The sequence below is a fragment of the Ceratocystis lukuohia genome, assembly GCF_044167205.1.
Source record: "Ceratocystis lukuohia strain C4212 chromosome Unknown Supercontig3_pilon, whole genome shotgun sequence".
NCBI classification, from domain to species: Eukaryota; Fungi; Ascomycota; class Sordariomycetes; order Microascales; family Ceratocystidaceae; genus Ceratocystis; species Ceratocystis lukuohia.
The window spans coordinates 2,583,701-2,599,988 of NW_027263522.1; the positions used below are offsets into that span (position 1 = coordinate 2,583,701).

General features: G+C 49.5%; 4 protein-coding genes across 4 annotated transcripts; 2 read left to right on the top strand and 2 right to left on the bottom strand.

Moving 5' to 3' along the window:
- Positions 1-185: 185 nt before the first annotated feature.
- HOO65_030654 (putative arp8-like protein) lies at positions 186-2,729 on the top strand (the record flags this gene model as incomplete). The annotated part of the gene is made up of 3 exons (XM_071001913.1): positions 186-225; positions 291-369; positions 485-2,729. 3 exons carry the CDS (start codon positions 186-188, stop codon positions 2,727-2,729), a joined length of 2,364 nt encoding a protein of 787 aa, XP_070860333.1.
- Positions 2,730-4,128: 1,399 nt separating this feature from the next.
- HOO65_030655 (uncharacterized protein) lies at positions 4,129-5,973 on the top strand (the record flags this gene model as incomplete). Its single annotated transcript, XM_071002055.1, has 2 exons — positions 4,129-4,523; positions 4,638-5,973. 2 exons carry the CDS (start codon positions 4,129-4,131, stop codon positions 5,971-5,973), a joined length of 1,731 nt encoding a protein of 576 aa, XP_070860334.1.
- An 879-nt stretch (positions 5,974-6,852) lies between these two features.
- Positions 6,853-8,826, bottom strand: HOO65_030656 (uncharacterized protein; the record flags this gene model as incomplete). Its single annotated transcript, XM_071002020.1, has 6 exons — positions 6,853-7,429; positions 7,491-7,545; positions 7,605-7,697; positions 7,770-7,868; positions 8,350-8,368; positions 8,809-8,826. The coding sequence occupies 6 exons, from the start codon at positions 8,824-8,826 to the stop codon at positions 6,853-6,855; spliced, it is 861 nt and encodes a 286-aa protein (XP_070860335.1).
- Positions 8,827-10,320: 1,494 nt separating this feature from the next.
- On the bottom strand, positions 10,321-11,886 carry HOO65_030657 (bzip transcription factor; the record flags this gene model as incomplete). The annotated part of the gene is made up of 4 exons (XM_071002137.1): positions 10,321-10,670; positions 10,773-11,282; positions 11,371-11,587; positions 11,710-11,886. The coding sequence occupies 4 exons, from the start codon at positions 11,884-11,886 to the stop codon at positions 10,321-10,323; spliced, it is 1,254 nt and encodes a 417-aa protein (XP_070860336.1).
- Positions 11,887-16,288: the final 4,402 nt, after the last annotated feature.

The window sequence follows — 16,288 nt, forward strand, 5'->3', positions numbered from 1 at the left end:
CTTTGTGTTGTACGCGCGCAAAGACATCACCAACATAGCAATCAATCCCCTCCCAAGTCTTTTTTTTTTCTAGGACAGGCAGGATCTGTGTTTACCTTTCCTCCATAATCCCCTTTGGCTGTCCGCTTTTTTCTATTCTCTCCTTTTCTTTGCTTCCAGTTTTACAGACGCTCTCTCACGTTAAAATGGTCGGCAAAGTCAGTGAGCGAGTCCTCTTGCGCGAGGGTAAATTTATCGCCAACTTATTTGCAGCTATAGAGGCGCATGTACTGACTACGGGTATTTTTTAGGTCTCGAGAGGACCGACAATGGCATGAAACAGACAACATGGCCCGAGGTGGTGCCTATCAACCAGAAAAACTACTACACGTAAGAACTATGCAGGGAAGGAGTGGAGGGAAGAACAGCTGCGGCTTGCTTGCCCGCTTGCCGTGGCCTTGTAGACGAGGCTAGCTAAGCTAACGGGACAGCTGCAAACGAACAGCGACTATATGAAGCGCGATGACCAAGTTCTCGCGCTAAGATTACAAGGCGACGCGGCGCGCGAGCAGATAATACAAAGCACTAAAGACCGCGAACGGATACTGGTCCAATGGGTAGCCAAGGACGAGGACGGCGATGGAAAGACCGAGCCTATAGCCAAGAGCGATGACGACGGCGATGACGATGATGACAAGTCCGAACAAGACAAAACCGAGGCCGACTACATAGACCTCGAAAACCCCGCACGAATGATTGTGATTCACCCCGGAAGCCAGAATTTGCGCATTGGTTTTGCCAGCGACCCTTTGCCCAAGACGGTGCCCATGGTTCTTGCTAACAAAGCGCCACACACGGAATCCGAGGAGTACGATTCATTGCCACGGCGCAGGTTTGAAGAGCAGACATTGGAGGGCCAGTTTGGCGAGGAGTGGAGTAAAAAGTATCGCAAGCTGTCGGAAGATCTCAAGATGGAAATGCGGGCAAACAAGCACAAGGTGCTGCCCAACAGCAAGGATCTGGTTGTCAATTACAACCGACGCTCCGATCCAGAGCGTATTCCCGTGCACAATGACCCATTGCAGGTTGAGTGGACCGAGATCCCGGCATCAGAGACGGCATGTGCTGGAAATGAGGCGCTGCGCATTCCCGAGGACTCTAAACCCAAGTACAAGCTGTGGTGGCCCATGCAACAGGGTTGGTTCAACGAAAACGACTACGGCACGTCAGAACACTTGTACGATGACTTTGAGACGATCATCGAAAAGGCTATTCGCACAGAGCTCGGGCTCAAGAGCAGCATGCAGTGGAAAAAGTATAGCTGCATCTTCATCATCCCCGATCTGTACGACAAAAAGTACGTGGAGCAGATGCTCGAGTCGTGCCTGACATGGTTCGAGTTCAATCGCGTGTGCTTCATCCAGGAGAGCATGGCAGCCACGTTTGGTGCAGGCTACACACAGGCATGTGTGGTTGATGTGGGTGCACAAAAGACGTCAATCACGTGCGTGGAAGACGGCATGTGCCTAGAGGACTCACGTATCAATCTCAAATATGGTGGCTGGGACGTGACCGAGACGTTTTTGCGCATGATGCTCTTTGACAATTTCCCCTACGAGGAAATAAACCTGCGCCGCCGCTACGACTGGCTGTTGGCCGAGGAGCTCAAAATTAAGCACTGCTCGCTAGCACAGAACCTTGTCTCCGTACAGCTCATGACCTTCCACGTGCGCACGCCTAACCAGCCCACGCGCAAGTACCAGGCCAAGATGTACGATGAAGCATATCTATCAGCCATGGGTTTCTACCACCCAACCATTTTCGACCACAGTGCCAAGCTGCGTGGCCGCCGCAGCTTGATTGATATGTCGTACAACTGCTACGAGTCTGACCTGCCGGACGACCCTTCGTCGGCTGCCCAGCTGGCCATCCTCACCATGGTCAAGCCGTCGCTCAAGAACAACATGGTGCTGACTGCTCAACCGAACCTACTCGTTCAGGCTTCGTCTGGTGGCAATGGTGTGTCTACGCCCATCAAGGACCGCTCACAGCCGTTCAACTTCCTAGCCAAGGTTAACGAAGGCCTCAGCTCCACTCCGGCTACGTCTAATGCACCGTCGCCGGGTCCTGGGGCTGGGCCGGACGGCACATCGACGCCTGTGCCTCCGGTCTTTGTTTTCGGTCGCGACACGGCAACGGGGAGCCCCGCGCCGGCCAGCGTGCGCAATGGCACACCCACGCCCTCTCTGCCAGGAGCAGGGGCTGGTGCGGCCAACAGTGTTGCTGGTGCTTCTGCCTCAGATGCGGGTGCGTCTGCTAACGCCACATCTGCAGCCACAGTGCCACAGCCGCTGCCGCGTTACTCAGCCACCGAGCTTGCGAATGAGCGCGACTTGGTGCTGCCCATTGCTCCGCTAGACGTGGCCGTGTTGACGAGCATTTCGCACGCGGCGCGCGGAGACGAGAAAAAGCTCCGCGAGCTGCTAGGCAGCGTGATGGTGGTGGGTGGCGGAGCTAAAATCCCGCTGTTTGGCAGCGTGCTGGAAGACAAACTACGTGCGCATCGGCCGGATCTAAGCGACAAGATCTTAGTTAGTACTAGTGCCCGTGATATGGACGAGCAGGTGGTTACATGGAAGGGCGCGAGCGTGTTTGCAAAGCTGTCGACAAATGATAGCTGGATTACGCCGTTTGAGTATGAGCGGCTAGGGCCGCGTATTTTGCATCACAAGGTGATGTGGTCGTGGTGAGGCTGGGGAGGGCTGCTACAGGAGGGCCACCAGAGGTCGAGGTGAGCCGAGTTGCAATCAGGCTGTCGCCACGTACAGTATGGGCACTGTCAACCTCATTTGTCTTATTTTCGCCTTATTTTCGCCTTAGCTTTTCGTTCATGTTTCCGGCTTCTATGGTGTATTGGTTGTTTTTAGGGAGCTATTAGTTAGCTATTACTGTTCTTGCTTTTGTACTTGGGGATTCATTGTTGTCTTCTACTGATACCTGATACCTGATCCCTTTTTCTTTCTTTTTTTGCTACCTCGCTCGCTTGCATTCCCTGCTTGCGCCTTTTGCTATCTATCAAGTCTCGGTGTCTGCGGCGCCTTTCCTCCCATTAAATCCTTGATATTCACATGCGTCCCTCCTTCCCTCCTTCTGGCGTCCTTTGCTATCTATCTGTTCTAATGATCGTCCATTTTTTTTTCGCCTTGGGCTGCAAATTCAAAGCCCAAAGTGCGAATTCACCAACCCCTTCTTCATCTTCGCCTCCTCTTCCCGCCTCCCCCACCCCTTGTCCTGTGCTTGTGAAAGCTGTTTAAAATGATAGCCAGAGAGGATAGATAGCTAGAGCCCATCTTGATCCAATGCCCCCTCTAAACTTTAGAAGCAAAAAAAAAACAAAAAAAAAAGGCTAGGGCCAATGCCAATGCCAGACAAGAGAGCCCAAGCCTAAGCCAGCCTCAGAAAACAGGGCGGTGTAATGCTGTTTAATCTGTATTAAAACACAGCCCGTGTAAAAAAAAATGACTAAGCGCCTATTGATCCTTCGTGTCGAGTTGTTTGATGCCTTTAGGCATTTGTTATTCTTCGCTGTTGTATTGGGGGTCTTTTTTTTTTTTTTTTTTTTTTTTTTTCTTTATGTATATTGACGTAGCGAAAGGCCTAGTTTATAGACCCCCTTCTTCTCCTCCTCTCCCCTTATCACGTCTTATTTTCTGTGGTTTCTCCTTTCTCCCTCCCTCTTGGCTCTTTGATTGCAAGCTTCTGTTTTTTTGTGGTGCTGCTCTTGTTTACTGTTCTCTGTGTGGTTGGTACTTTGACGTCACACGCTTTGCCGCTTCAGTCTCCTGAAAGCTTGATAGCTAGCTGCAAGCTGGAAGCTGGAAGCTGATGCTCAAGCTCAAGCTCAAGCTTGCCTCCTTCCTAGCGCTTCTTGCACCGCATTACGCAACTTCGAAACGCTTTCTCAAACGCCTCTGTTTCTTTTGGACGCTGCCAACGGATAGGCAAATAAATCGGCAAACTCTCGAGTGTCGCTTCGGCTTCCTCTCTACCTCTCTCTCTTCACCAGCACCTTGGCCTTTTGCCCAAACCTCAGCCTCTATTTTTCGCAGTCTCTCTCCCCCCCCCCCCCATTCTTCCCCCTGACCGCCCATGGCATCTCTCTGTCGTTACATGCGGGCCTTGCTGCCCTTCAGCCCCACAACCACCGGCTTGCAGGCTGCCACATATCTGTTGGGAATATCGCTCTTTTCCATCTCTTTCCTGGTCTTCCTTAACAGCAGTGTTTCATTTGTCATCACTGATCTGATTGGCCGGAAAAAGGGTGTTGGAGATGTTGTCGGCACGCTCGGTTTTGCTGACGAGGCCGTGGCCCTGGTTATGTGTCCAGTGTGGGGGCTAGTTTCTGATCGCCTCGGAGTGCGCTGGGTGGCCGTACTCGGCTATGTCATTGTCGGCATCGCGCTTGTTGTGTTCGTGCAGGCCCGCAACGTTTACCCGCAGTTGCTTCTGGCGCGCGTGTTTTTCGCCTTGGGCGCTACCGCATGGTAAGTCTCGGTTGGATCTGTCCTTCGCAATTGGGCTCTCCTTCACTCCCCCTTGCTTTGTTCCTTCTTCCCCGTTCATCCGGCGTCACCCCCACTAATCGCCCTTCGCCGCAGTGCTACCATGGTCACTGCCATCCTCCCTTCATTGGCTGACGACTCTCCGCCACCATCGGGCTCTCCCTTTGGTTCTGGAGGACATGAAGAACCGGAAGAAGAAACTTCCCCATTTTCTGCGCCTACGGCCCGCGAGAAGCCGCCCGTTCTGGCCGGCTTCGTTGGCCTGTTTACCGGATGTGGAGCTCTCGTCGCTCTTCTAGTCTTCCTTCCTCTCCCTGCTCGCTTTTCTGAGCAAGATGGCGTATCGCAGAGCGAAGCTGTTACGCGCAGCTTCTATGTTGTCGCTGCTGTGGCGCTGTGTGTAGCTGGCTTTGTAGCTGTTGGCTTGCGCGGGCTCAAGGGTGAGGAGGACAAGGGCTGGCGAACGCTGTTTGGCCTGGAGTCTAAGATCGCTGAAGACGACGGCGATGGCTGTGCCGGTGGCAGCCTGACCTACATACCTGGTCGCCGCCCACTACCTTACCTGCACCTAATGCGCGCGGCTGTGCGACTAGGCTTTGTCGATGCTGACATCGGTCTAGGCTACCTGGGTGGTTTTGTTGCGCGAGCATCGACAGTAGCTATTTCACTGTTTGTGCCGCTGTTTATCAACACCTTTTTTATCAGCAATGGCTTCTGCCACGGTTCGCCACATGACCCCTCGCCTGAGCTGAAGAAAGAATGCCGTACCGCATATATCCTCGCCTCGGTATTAACTGGCGTTGCCCAGTTAATGGGTTTTGTGTGTGCTCCGCTGTTCGGCTATCTTGCCCGTCGCCCTGGCAAGTGGAACATTCCGCTGATTATTTCCACGCTCAGTGGTGTGGCTGGTTACACTGCCTTTCCACTCCTACGAAGCCCTGAGCTCCGCGATGTTGATGGTCGCGGTGGTAGCCGGTGGGTTCTTGTGCCCGTAGCATTGATGGGCATCAGCCAGATAGGTGCCATTGTATGCAGTCTTGGGTTGCTGGGCCGTGGCATCATCGACTCGTCACCATCCGCAGCCCCTTTTGGAGCTGCTACAATCGTCGCACAGACGGATTCAGTCCCGAGCCATCACGATGACGCAAGTGACGCCGAGTACTGCGAGGAATGCGTTGCCGAAGAGGGCGACTGCCTGCTTCCCGGCGGCTCGCACGCGGTGGCGGCTGCGTCACGCATCCAGCTCAAGGGCTCAATCGCTGGTCTATATTCATGGTGTGGCGGTGCGGCTATCCTCCTGCTGACCAAGGCCGGCGGGCACCTTTTCGATGTGCTCTCGACCGGTGCCCCATTCTATATGATGGCCGGCTTCAATGCGATGCTTCTAGCTGCTGTCGTCGCCGTTGATATAGCGCGTCTGGGGAAATGCTAATCCGTGAGCAGGGCTGTCCGTCTATCTCTGTCCCTGCCCCTTTGCGCTCATCTCGCTCTGATAGGCCTGGAAACAAGCCTAATCAACCCGAATTTGTAGCCTCAGACTAACGCACCTTTTGAAATCCCCTTTGAAATGCTTCTCACGACTTTTGCTCCTTCCATTTGCTATTTCCTTTTTTTTTTTTTTTTTCCGTTTGCGCCTTCCCTTAGTTTCACTCGCTCATGCCCATGTTTGATTTGTTTTTTTTTTCTTTTCGCTCTTGTACATATATTGATTCCTATGCTTCAAATTGCCTGATATCACATGCGTACCACCCCGCCTTTGCTATATAGTTTCTTTGTTTTACGACATGTCTACCGGAAAAAAATACTGATTTCGTATTCAATACATATTTCTTCTTTTTCTTTGTTCATAACTTCTTGGGAGTCTTGCATATACTTGTCCAACGTCGCCTTCGCCAAGTGATTGGACGGCGTTTTGATCACGTAAAAAAGAAGTGACGGTATCTATTGTCTGTGCCAAGTTAGGTAACACAGACTCATCTATGAGCAACCTACACACATCTCATTCACTCGTTATCACTATCCATGTTTCTCTTCCTCTCCTCTCTATCCCGATGTTGTTAGTTTCTTTAATTTTTTTTGGTTTCTCTTCCTGTTTTTTTTTGCTGGGCATCTATCTAAGACGAACGAAAAGAAAACATAATTTGGTACGATGACGCCATCTAATGCCTTCGCCCAACCAGTCATTCAAGAAAAGAAGAGTTGGCCATGAAGCAGCGACGCACACACACGCACAATAACAACGATCCAATGCTTGTTGTTTGTTGCCCCCTTCTTTTTCTTCTTGTGGTTACTCATCAAAGTTTTGTTGTGCTTAAGCACCCAGCGAAGGGAAAGCAGCCTCGTCCGAGGTGTTGATAGCCTGCTTAGCAGCACGAGGGCCAGGGCCAGGGGCAGCGCTGCGGGGGCCACCACGGGCGCCGCCACGGCCGCCACGGCCTTCACCGCGGAAGCCACCACGGGGACCACCGCGGCCACCGCGGCCACCCTCAGAACGGGAGGAACGCTCAGCCTCAACGAAACGGGGCTCGATGTCAATGGTCTGCTTGACCTTGCGCTCACGCTGGCGGGTGGCCTTGCCGGTGCCAGGGGTGAAGTAGTCAGACTCTTCGTTGACGACCTGCTTAGCGGTCTCCCACTTCTTGTTGGCCTTGGTGCCCTCGTTGGCCTGGCGCAGAGACAGAGATTCGCCCAGAGCAAGCTTCTTCTCAGCCTTCTCAGCCAGGAAATCGTCGAAAGATTTGACCTTCTCCTCAGGCTCGGCGGCCTCGGCGACCTCCTCCTCCGTCTTATCAGCGGCAGCGATCTCCTCACCGGCGATCTCATCCTTTAGCTCAGCGTTGCCCTCATTGGCACCCCAGGCCTTGTCAGCCTGCTTCTCGCCGGGGCCACTGCACATTTTTGTTAGCAAGCTAAGACACAAGATGACTGAGACTAGTGATGAAAACTTACCCAACGCTCTTGGAGTGACGGTCGTCCTTCTCGCGGGGGAAGCGAGAGCCACGGCCTGGTGTTGAAGGTCAGTCTTATTTCTTGGCATGTGCATAGGGAGAGTGTCAAGCTTACCACCACGGGGACCACCGCGGCCGCGGCGGGCACCGGACTCGTCGGTAGGCTTGCCGCGGTTGTTCTCACGGCCAGCGTTCTTGTCACGGAAGGCTGATGCAAAAGTTACGTCAGTACAAGGAGACCACAACAACCATTTTTAGAATGAGAAAGAAATGTACGTACCGGCATCGTTGCCACCGCGACGGGCGGGGGCAGCAGCAGCAGGCTTGGGGGCTTGCTTCTTAGGGGCCGCGGCAGGGGCGGCAGGGCTTTCGCCGTCGCCTATAATTTACAGGTTAGTTCCAACACCAACATCGATACGAAGCAATCGCAAAGTCCTCAAAAGGGGTCTTGGTTGTGTTCGGTTCGGCATATCGAGATCACTCGCGCTCTGCTCAAATACAAGTTTCCGTGGCTTAGGTCCATGCGCCATCGCTCCACTAGATAGATTTGCTAGGATAAACCAACTGACAAATCGGAAACAATTCCCCCGCTCTAGCTCATGCCCAGCCATTGGGACCACTGCAGAAAGCAATGGAATGAAAAAAGGACAGAGACTTGAGCAAAAGAGAACATTGTGACCGTATATTTGTGCAGCCATGAAAAAGTTCAATGCGCTATTTTCTCTGCCAGACAAATCTAGCCTCTCAAGATACACAGAATGGTTCATCCACTTGACAGCTTGATGTGAGGCTCACAGAAACGAGGGCCGGAAATAAACGGAAAGCAAAATGATCGTGAATTCATAGGGGTGGAGACGTACCGAGCAGGTCAAAGGGGTTCTGCAACACAATTAATTGTTAGCTTGGGAACTGAGGACGCAGGGAAAAGAGCTAATCCAGTTTGTTCTGGATTAGGAAGCAGTTATCAAGGCGCTTTGTATGTCGCATACAAAGAGCGAACATCTTTTTTCTTGCTTGGGTAATTTTTCTTCTTGCATCACCGTCATTCTTCGCTTGTGCCCCGCCCTGCATCCAATCCAACCAAAGGTAAAAAAAATTGACCCTGAAGAAAAAGAGCAGAGCATTTGCCTGTTTAGCGAGAAGTAAAAAAGACCAAGACGGACGGGCATACAACGCCGATGAGAGAAGAAAAAAGACCCAGCGACAAGACAGTGACGGCGATTCTCTGTAAACTCTATCTTGATCGCCGGCATGGCCTCTTCAAGCAGCAAGAAAGGCAAACGAAAATAAAGAAAACAACAACAGCTGAGAAGACATACCTTGGAGACAACCGACATTTTGTCTCTTGATTCTTGTTTAAACGCCTAGGAGGCGGAGAGTATAAAAAGTCACAAGGTGGGTGGGAAGGGGGGGATGAGGTGAGAGAGGAAAAAAAAAAAAAGAATCGGAAAAAAGTGTGGGAGGAGAGGAGGTTTGGAAAAGAGAAGTGGGCAGGTAGTGTAGGAGGATGGATGGTTGTGCAGGGAATGAGTGGGTTACTACCATTAATTTTTTTTTCCCTTTTTTAAAAATTACTTTTGTAAAATATTTCTCTTCACTGAACGGGAGAATTCATTAACATCAGCACACAGTTCTATCACGCCATCACCGAACAAATATATGCCCCTTCATTCAGCCATTGATTCAGTAATATCTTTTTATTCTTACGCAAAGTCTGTCAAAACATGCGAAAGAAGTGTTTTTTTTTTAAAAAAAAAAAAAATAAGCATGCTAAACAAAAGCCTTCAATCTTGCCCCTCTTGCTCACGAACTTTTTGTCAATCAATCCTTCTTGTCTTCATGCACTAACTTAAAGACCATGGTAAAACCCCGGCAAATTCCAGAGGCCAACCTAATTTTTTCAAGCTCAGATTAAGCCAAGGAAAAAATACAGTGTGTTTTGCTGTAATTTGTGGAACATCCTCTCGTTACGCAACAGTGTGCACACAGTATACTTACACACAAAACTTTTCCCATCAATTCAGGTTGCTTCAAGCCCTACTCTTATTTTTTCGAAGGAGCGAAAGTTTCTTAGAGAAGACTCAACCTCTCAGCCACGCTAAAGCTAGCTCTGAGAAAAGTGGCGGTGGCTGATATGCTTTTTTTCATTTGTTCTTGTATCAAATCGAAGCTCTGCATAAAGATGAGTATTGTATTACTATGAGCATAACTCAATGCTTGACTTATTCATAAATTAGCCTAAACTGAAAGCCACCCCCATGGCTTGCGCCAAATAGGACCTGTCCTCGTGATGTTGGTGAAAAGCACGGTACAAGAAAATCATGCCATTACGATGAAAACATGCAAGACAGCGACTATCGGAGAACCAGGAACTTTTTGATGTGTATATCAGCAAAGATAGAATTGTATATCACGAACCATAAAAAAAAGGTAACGCCCAAAAAATAGCGATATCAACAACACTATATATCAAAACGCCCGAACAGGAGAAAAACCAAAAAGCGCCGTAACCATGTTCAATCCGGATTGAACAATAAAGGAAGGGGAGACGAGAAGGTTTGAGGAGGGAGTTGAAGCATGAAAAATCAAACAGCGCCAACTCATACTCGAGGTAGGGCATTAAATAAAAGGAAAAGCAGCGTATACAAAGAAATAAAAAGACATTAATAGGATAAATATACCAAAAAGAAAACGACAGCGCTATAAAAAAGACTTTTGTGGCGGTATGAGATGAGAAGTGACGTTGCTAGAGGACATCAAATCATGGAAGGAAAGAGGAAAGCATACTGAAAACAGATTTTCTCTCTCACTTTCTTCATCCCCTGTCTCCCTTACCGCATGTTACTTTGATCAAAAGCAAATGGAGTGGGGAAGGCCATGCTGGCGCTGAGACCGAATGGATCCCACTCCATGCCCGAGTCAAGCAGTTGGTTCATAGACGGGTACTGGCCGCCGTTTGCTCCAGGCTGTTGTGGTTGTTGTGCTTGGGGTTGCGGTTGTTGTGGTTGCTGCTGCTGTGGCTGCATGGCTTCTGACTGACTTTGAGCATGTGACCCCCTTGTGGAAGCAGGCGAAGGCATTATGGATGGTGCCGCAGAGTAAGTAGAATAGCCCCCATTGCCACTAGATGGCTCCAGTTCAGAGTCATCCATCATTTCATTTTGAGCGTCGTATTCTTGCTCTGTAGGAACAGTTTATAGTTAGTTGGTGGTTTCAAAACGAATATACGTGATATAGTCATATATAAAATTGACTCTCACCAAGGCATACACTTTGCACTTACCTAGCTGTTCAATGTGGCTTTGGAAGCCGGGTGTCGGGTAATAAGGTGTCTGCTGTGTTGCTCTGCTTTGACCATGTGATTGCTGGTGTGTTGCCATGACTTGTGAGGGCGCGGGCATGGAGTTTATTGGACTCATATGAGGCGGCTTAATAGATGGAGGAACCGAGGTTCGAGAGGACATGTAGTCTGAAGCAGCAGGTGACAGTGCTGCGGGGCCGCCAAATGTGGGCGCCGATGCGGTAGGGGAGTTTGAGTGGTTTGAGGAGGGTACGGGCCTGCTGCGCGGAGACGGCAATGCTCCTAACCCACCTTGGTGAAGCGGCGGTGGGAGAGGACTGATAGGGGTGGTATCTAACTTGGTAGCAATAGAAGCTGGTCTGCGGTTTTGGTTATGGCGATTCATGATAGCACGCTGGATAGGCGGTGGTTGTACCATGTTTTGAGGCATGTGGGTTGGGCCAAGGTTCGGACTGCCGGTCTTGGCACGGAGTTCAGCCTGCACATCAATCCCTACACAAGTGGGGGATAAGGTGATTTATGTGTTAGCTACAAGGGAGTCGTCGCGAGTGGGGATGGCAAAAAAATGGAAGGGACAAACCTTTCTCAAGCAGGATGCGCTCAAGCAAAGAGTTCTTATAACGAAGCATGAGACACTCATCTGCAGCGTTCCTATGAGCAGCTTGAAGATTTTGGAGGTTGCTTTCATGAACTCTAATGGTTTCCTCTAACTGTTTGATATATTCCGTACGTCTTTCGCGAAAAGCTGCTTGTGCCTGACGATTGCGCTGCTTGCGTTCCTCGGAAGTGGCGTATATCTAGGAGCAGCTGTTAGCAGTAGTACATTTATACATGTTATGGCCAAGGACTACAAGGAATCAAAGAAGGGGAAAGAAACAAAGTATGACAATTGTGGACAAAGAGAAAGAAAGAAACTCACCGGCTTCCGGCCACCTTTGCGCTTCGGCTGCTGAACTTCTTGGGCATTGCTAACACTAGATGGCGTGGTGGTACTAGCAGTCGCCTGTTCAGCCTCTGGAGTAGATTCCATGGATTCTTCACCGCCTGTGTCCTCCTTGACCTTGACCTTTTCTTTGTTATGTTTGGTAATGGACATGGCGTCGTTCATATTCATGAATTTCTATAAGCGAAAGACGTTGTTGAATATGGATAACGGGCTGTAAGGATGTAAGGATGTAATAGTTGCCGCCTGCAGCAGATATGTAGGTATGTAGCGAGTAGCAACGAGACAAGAGCTAGACCGGGCCGGACTGGGAGAGAAGTGAGACAAGCACAGAAACCCCCAAAAAAAATGACGTAGTAGCAAAGTAAAGAAAAAAAAAAGGCTGTAAAAAAAACAGGAATATTGGTCGTTGTTGTTTGTTGGTTTTGCTTTTATCCGCTGTAAACGAGTTTAGCTCCGAGCAAATCAACGAAGACTGGCAAAGAGTGAACGGGATTGCGAATCGAGATGAAGAATACCCAAGTGCAAAAATACACAAACACAGATGAGGGGTGAGGGGTGGGAATGGAGATAATGTGTTTATCAAGGAGACGAGACGACAACAAAGGACCGAGTCACTCCGTTTGTCAGAGCTGGACAACACAGGGTAAAAGGCAAAGGGTTCCAATGGTAGCCTGCAGTAAAGAGCTAAGAAAGCTGTTTGCAAAAGCGAGGCAGGACAATGCAAATGCAAAGTGACAAAGGGTGAGAAGGTGGACGGGAACGAGTAGGAAGGGAGAAAGAGGGAAGAGAAAGGTCTAGAGTCGTGCTACAATATATGGCAATATGGGACAGACCAGGGTCAGTCAAAAGAAGCTGTGCTACAATATACGGCGGTATGTATGGTTGAGTATAGTGAGAGCAGAGTACTCTAGTATAGCGACTCCTATGTGGATTCAGTGCAGTCCAGCAAGGGTTCAGTGCACTGTCCCAGGAGCAGTAGAGGAACAGTACAGCAAAGCTACAGTGAAGTGCGTACTCTGTATGGCCCACTTCAGTACACTACAGTGCAGTGGAGCACAGAGGCCTAGCAGCTGACGTAGACGAGCTGTGGTTTTCGTTTGGAGATTAGGCCCACCAAATTTTAGGGCGGCCAGGTGATGTAAAAGGCAACAGTGAAGAATATCTGCGATATCAAAACCAAAAGAGAACCAAAATCGAGGATGAAAAGAAAAGAGATCCTCGGTCGCCGTCAAAATAGCCAGAGACCAGGATGTCTCAGTCGAACTGTCGTCGAAAATGGAGACCAAGGCTATCCTCTCACAAGGAGAAGAAAGGATGACTTGCGGGCGCAAAATCGAGCAAGCCAGCCCTGTAGCCGTCGAATAAATAGAAGCGAAAAAAAAGGAGATATTATGCCTGCAAGACAGGTAGAGCAGGGCAGAACAGAAGAGTCAGCCAAAAAGGAAGCCTTTATTTGGTCAACTTTTGGTTCTGTCCGCCGGGTTGCAGCGTCTAAATGTGAGACGATGAGAGAGAAGAAAAGAAGAGAAAGAAAGATATAGAGAAATAGACGCCGCTAAGCGTAACGCGAAAAGAAAAAATAAATGAATAAATCGATGGTAGCTTTAATGACTTGATAAAAATAAAGGATGAAAAAGATCACTACATGCAAGTCATGCGTGAGAGTGCGGGCGCAAGAACAAGGCACAAGCACAGCAATGGAAGCAGCCGAAGAAAGTCTGTGACAAAGAAAAACAAGGCAAGTCAAAGCAAACAAGTCAGGACGAGACAATAGAACAGAAAAACAGAGTTAAGAGTTTAAGGGTCGAGTGCCAATCAATCTTTGTCGAGTGCCGGTGCGGGCGTTTGATTGCTGATGTAGACGTATATCTGGGACTGTACTGTATGCTGTATGTGCGAGTAAAGGGACAGATGGAGAGGGGAAGAGCGTGTGTGCGGGCGCAAAATCAAGGTAGAGGATTCTGGAATAAGAAAACCGGAAGGAGGAAGGGGGCAAAAGGGAAAAAGAAATACGTAGTTGTGGTTGATTTCGATAGGAAACCACACACATTCGCACACGCAAAGATTGATCCAGAATAGAGATGGCGGGAGAAGCGTAACAAGAGACACGACAACTAGGAAAGGCCAGGGAGGACAAGCAAGACAGGCGTATATTCGGGTTCGACTTTGGCTTTGATTTGGAGGAGAGAAGGAAAGTAGCAAGCAATACGACAAACCGCTAACTTTCAGGCAAAGAAAATCAAGAGAAGCAAGAGCGGCCAGCAAGCGTTTTATGTAATAAGAACGTAAGGGCAGGGCCGTAGGGTGGCTTGAGTGGCTGTTGGCTTTTACTGGGTGAGTGGAAGAGGATAGAGAGAGAAGGGAATTGGAAAAAGAAAGAGAGGAAGAGGAGAAGGAGGGGGTTTTCCCAGGCTGGCTCCGACCGAACGGCGTGCAGGTAAAGGAATATAGCAAGACAAGAAAAGAGACAAGGGACAAGGCTAGACAGGACGAGGAAGGAAGGAAGGAAGGAGGACTGAAGAACAGACAAGAAGCGAGGGTACATGGCGGGTTATTGCCCGGTCGGGCTGGGTTGCCTGTTTATGCCTAGGAGCTATGTATGTTCTGTACATTATGGATGTACATGCAAGTACACATGTAGCATGCAGCATGCAGCATGGGTATGGAGAGGAAGGTGGAGAGCTATGTGGGCATGTGGGCATGTGTGCATGTGTGCATGTGTGCATGTGGGCTGGGTGTATGGTTGGCAATGGTGTAGGCCGTGATAGTGTGCTGCAAAAATGAAACTGAAAAAAAAAACCAAATAATCCACGGTGGAAAAAGGCGAAAAAGAGAAAAAAAAAAACGAAAAAAAAAAGCGAAAAGGACACAAACATACCAAGACACAAGGGCGGAGGAGAGGGTATGCAGAGCCCAGCCAGTGTGGCAGCGGGTAGGCGGTACCTGGCCAGTGGGTGCTAGGGCCCGCACAGTCCAAGTCCTCGGTACATCCAGAGTATCCATACATAGTACGTACGGATGGGATCCTGGCTCTGGAACTATAGACCTAGGCAGGCGACGAGAACTGGAACTTGGAAGCATGACATGAGCGTGACATGGGTGTGGGCACATCACATCATGGACAACATGCAAGCTGCAGGGCAGCGCAAGGCAGAGCATGACCGGCCATATAATGAGGAGCAGTGCGTGGCAGTTGTCTATATGGCATTGGCTATTCCGTAGCTTGTTCTACTCCCATATGTGTGCCTTGTTCGCTTCCCCCCGATTTCTATCTCATATTTCTTCTATTCCTGCATCAAGACAGACTGGAGTGGGGCATAACAAAAAAGAGAAGCAGAAAAGCGGAGTCTTTTGACGGATTTTCGTGTGTGGGTGGAGACGTTGTTACTTTGTGTGTGCACAAGCCCCCTCTATAACTGTCCATATCTCGTTCTTCCTCCAGGACGTGAGAAAGATACACAACGGTCGATAGCAACGAGGGCAGGAAAGGCAGACAATACGGATATGGAAGGTATGGCGCAGCAGATAAAAAGGACTACAAAAGGCTGCAGAAGGAGAATAAAATAAAAGCCCTACAAGCACATAAAAAGCCGGGAAAAGCGGGCATATTTCCCCAGATTCTACGGCGATGGCGTTGCCTGTTATTAACACATATTTCCTTTTTTAAATTCATTTTATTATTTTTACTCCACCCACAAATTGTTCACTTTTTCTTCATTCACCTTTCCTAGTTACACATTCGTTTTTCCTTCCCTTAATGCTGCAAGGTGTGAGAGAAAAACATCACCGTTCGCCCGTTTTTGAACGTTCTGTCTCTCGTTCCCAACCAAGCTAATTTTCGCCAGGCTATTTTATTTTGTTGTGGCCTCTTGGCCTGTTCCGGCTTAGCTTACATGCAAGAGCTGCTCGACGGAACTTAAAAAAAATATACAAGCATTACCCAGCCAGCAACGAGGAATCAAAGACTCGAGTGTCAGACTGCTACTGACTTGGCTGATTGTGCTCTCGTCCCTTTCTCCCGCTCTCGCTTCCAGGCTCGGGCAACCAGGCATGTTATGCGCGCAACTGTAATGCAACTAGTGTTTCTGCTGCTCGACTTCTCTCATCGATCAAGAAGCTGGGAACACGTCCCCCCCCTAATCGTCTCTCACCCCCCCCCCCCCCCGCCCCCGCCGTATGGAACCTAGCCAGGTCGTAGCAATGATGATAATAATATATCAGCAGATACACATTTCCCCCCATGAAGTCCACCGAGCCGAAGTCCACCCCCCCGGTCTAGAAAGAAAGGAAGCAGGCAGCTTTCCCTCTTGAATTATAACCGTCAGCGTCAATATGCCAGAGTTTGCCTCTCTCGTCCTCTTAAGAAGTGAAACGAGACAGTTTTAGCATTGATCATAATGTGAACTATGTGGTTATTTCATCCAGCCCTTCCAGTCTTCTAGATGTTTAACCTGGCCCTGGCTTTGCCTCGCCTCGCCTCGCCTCGCTTGGCTTTTCTGTTACTGATTTCAGTTTATAGCATACAACTATAACGTTAAGGTTGTAGCTCTTC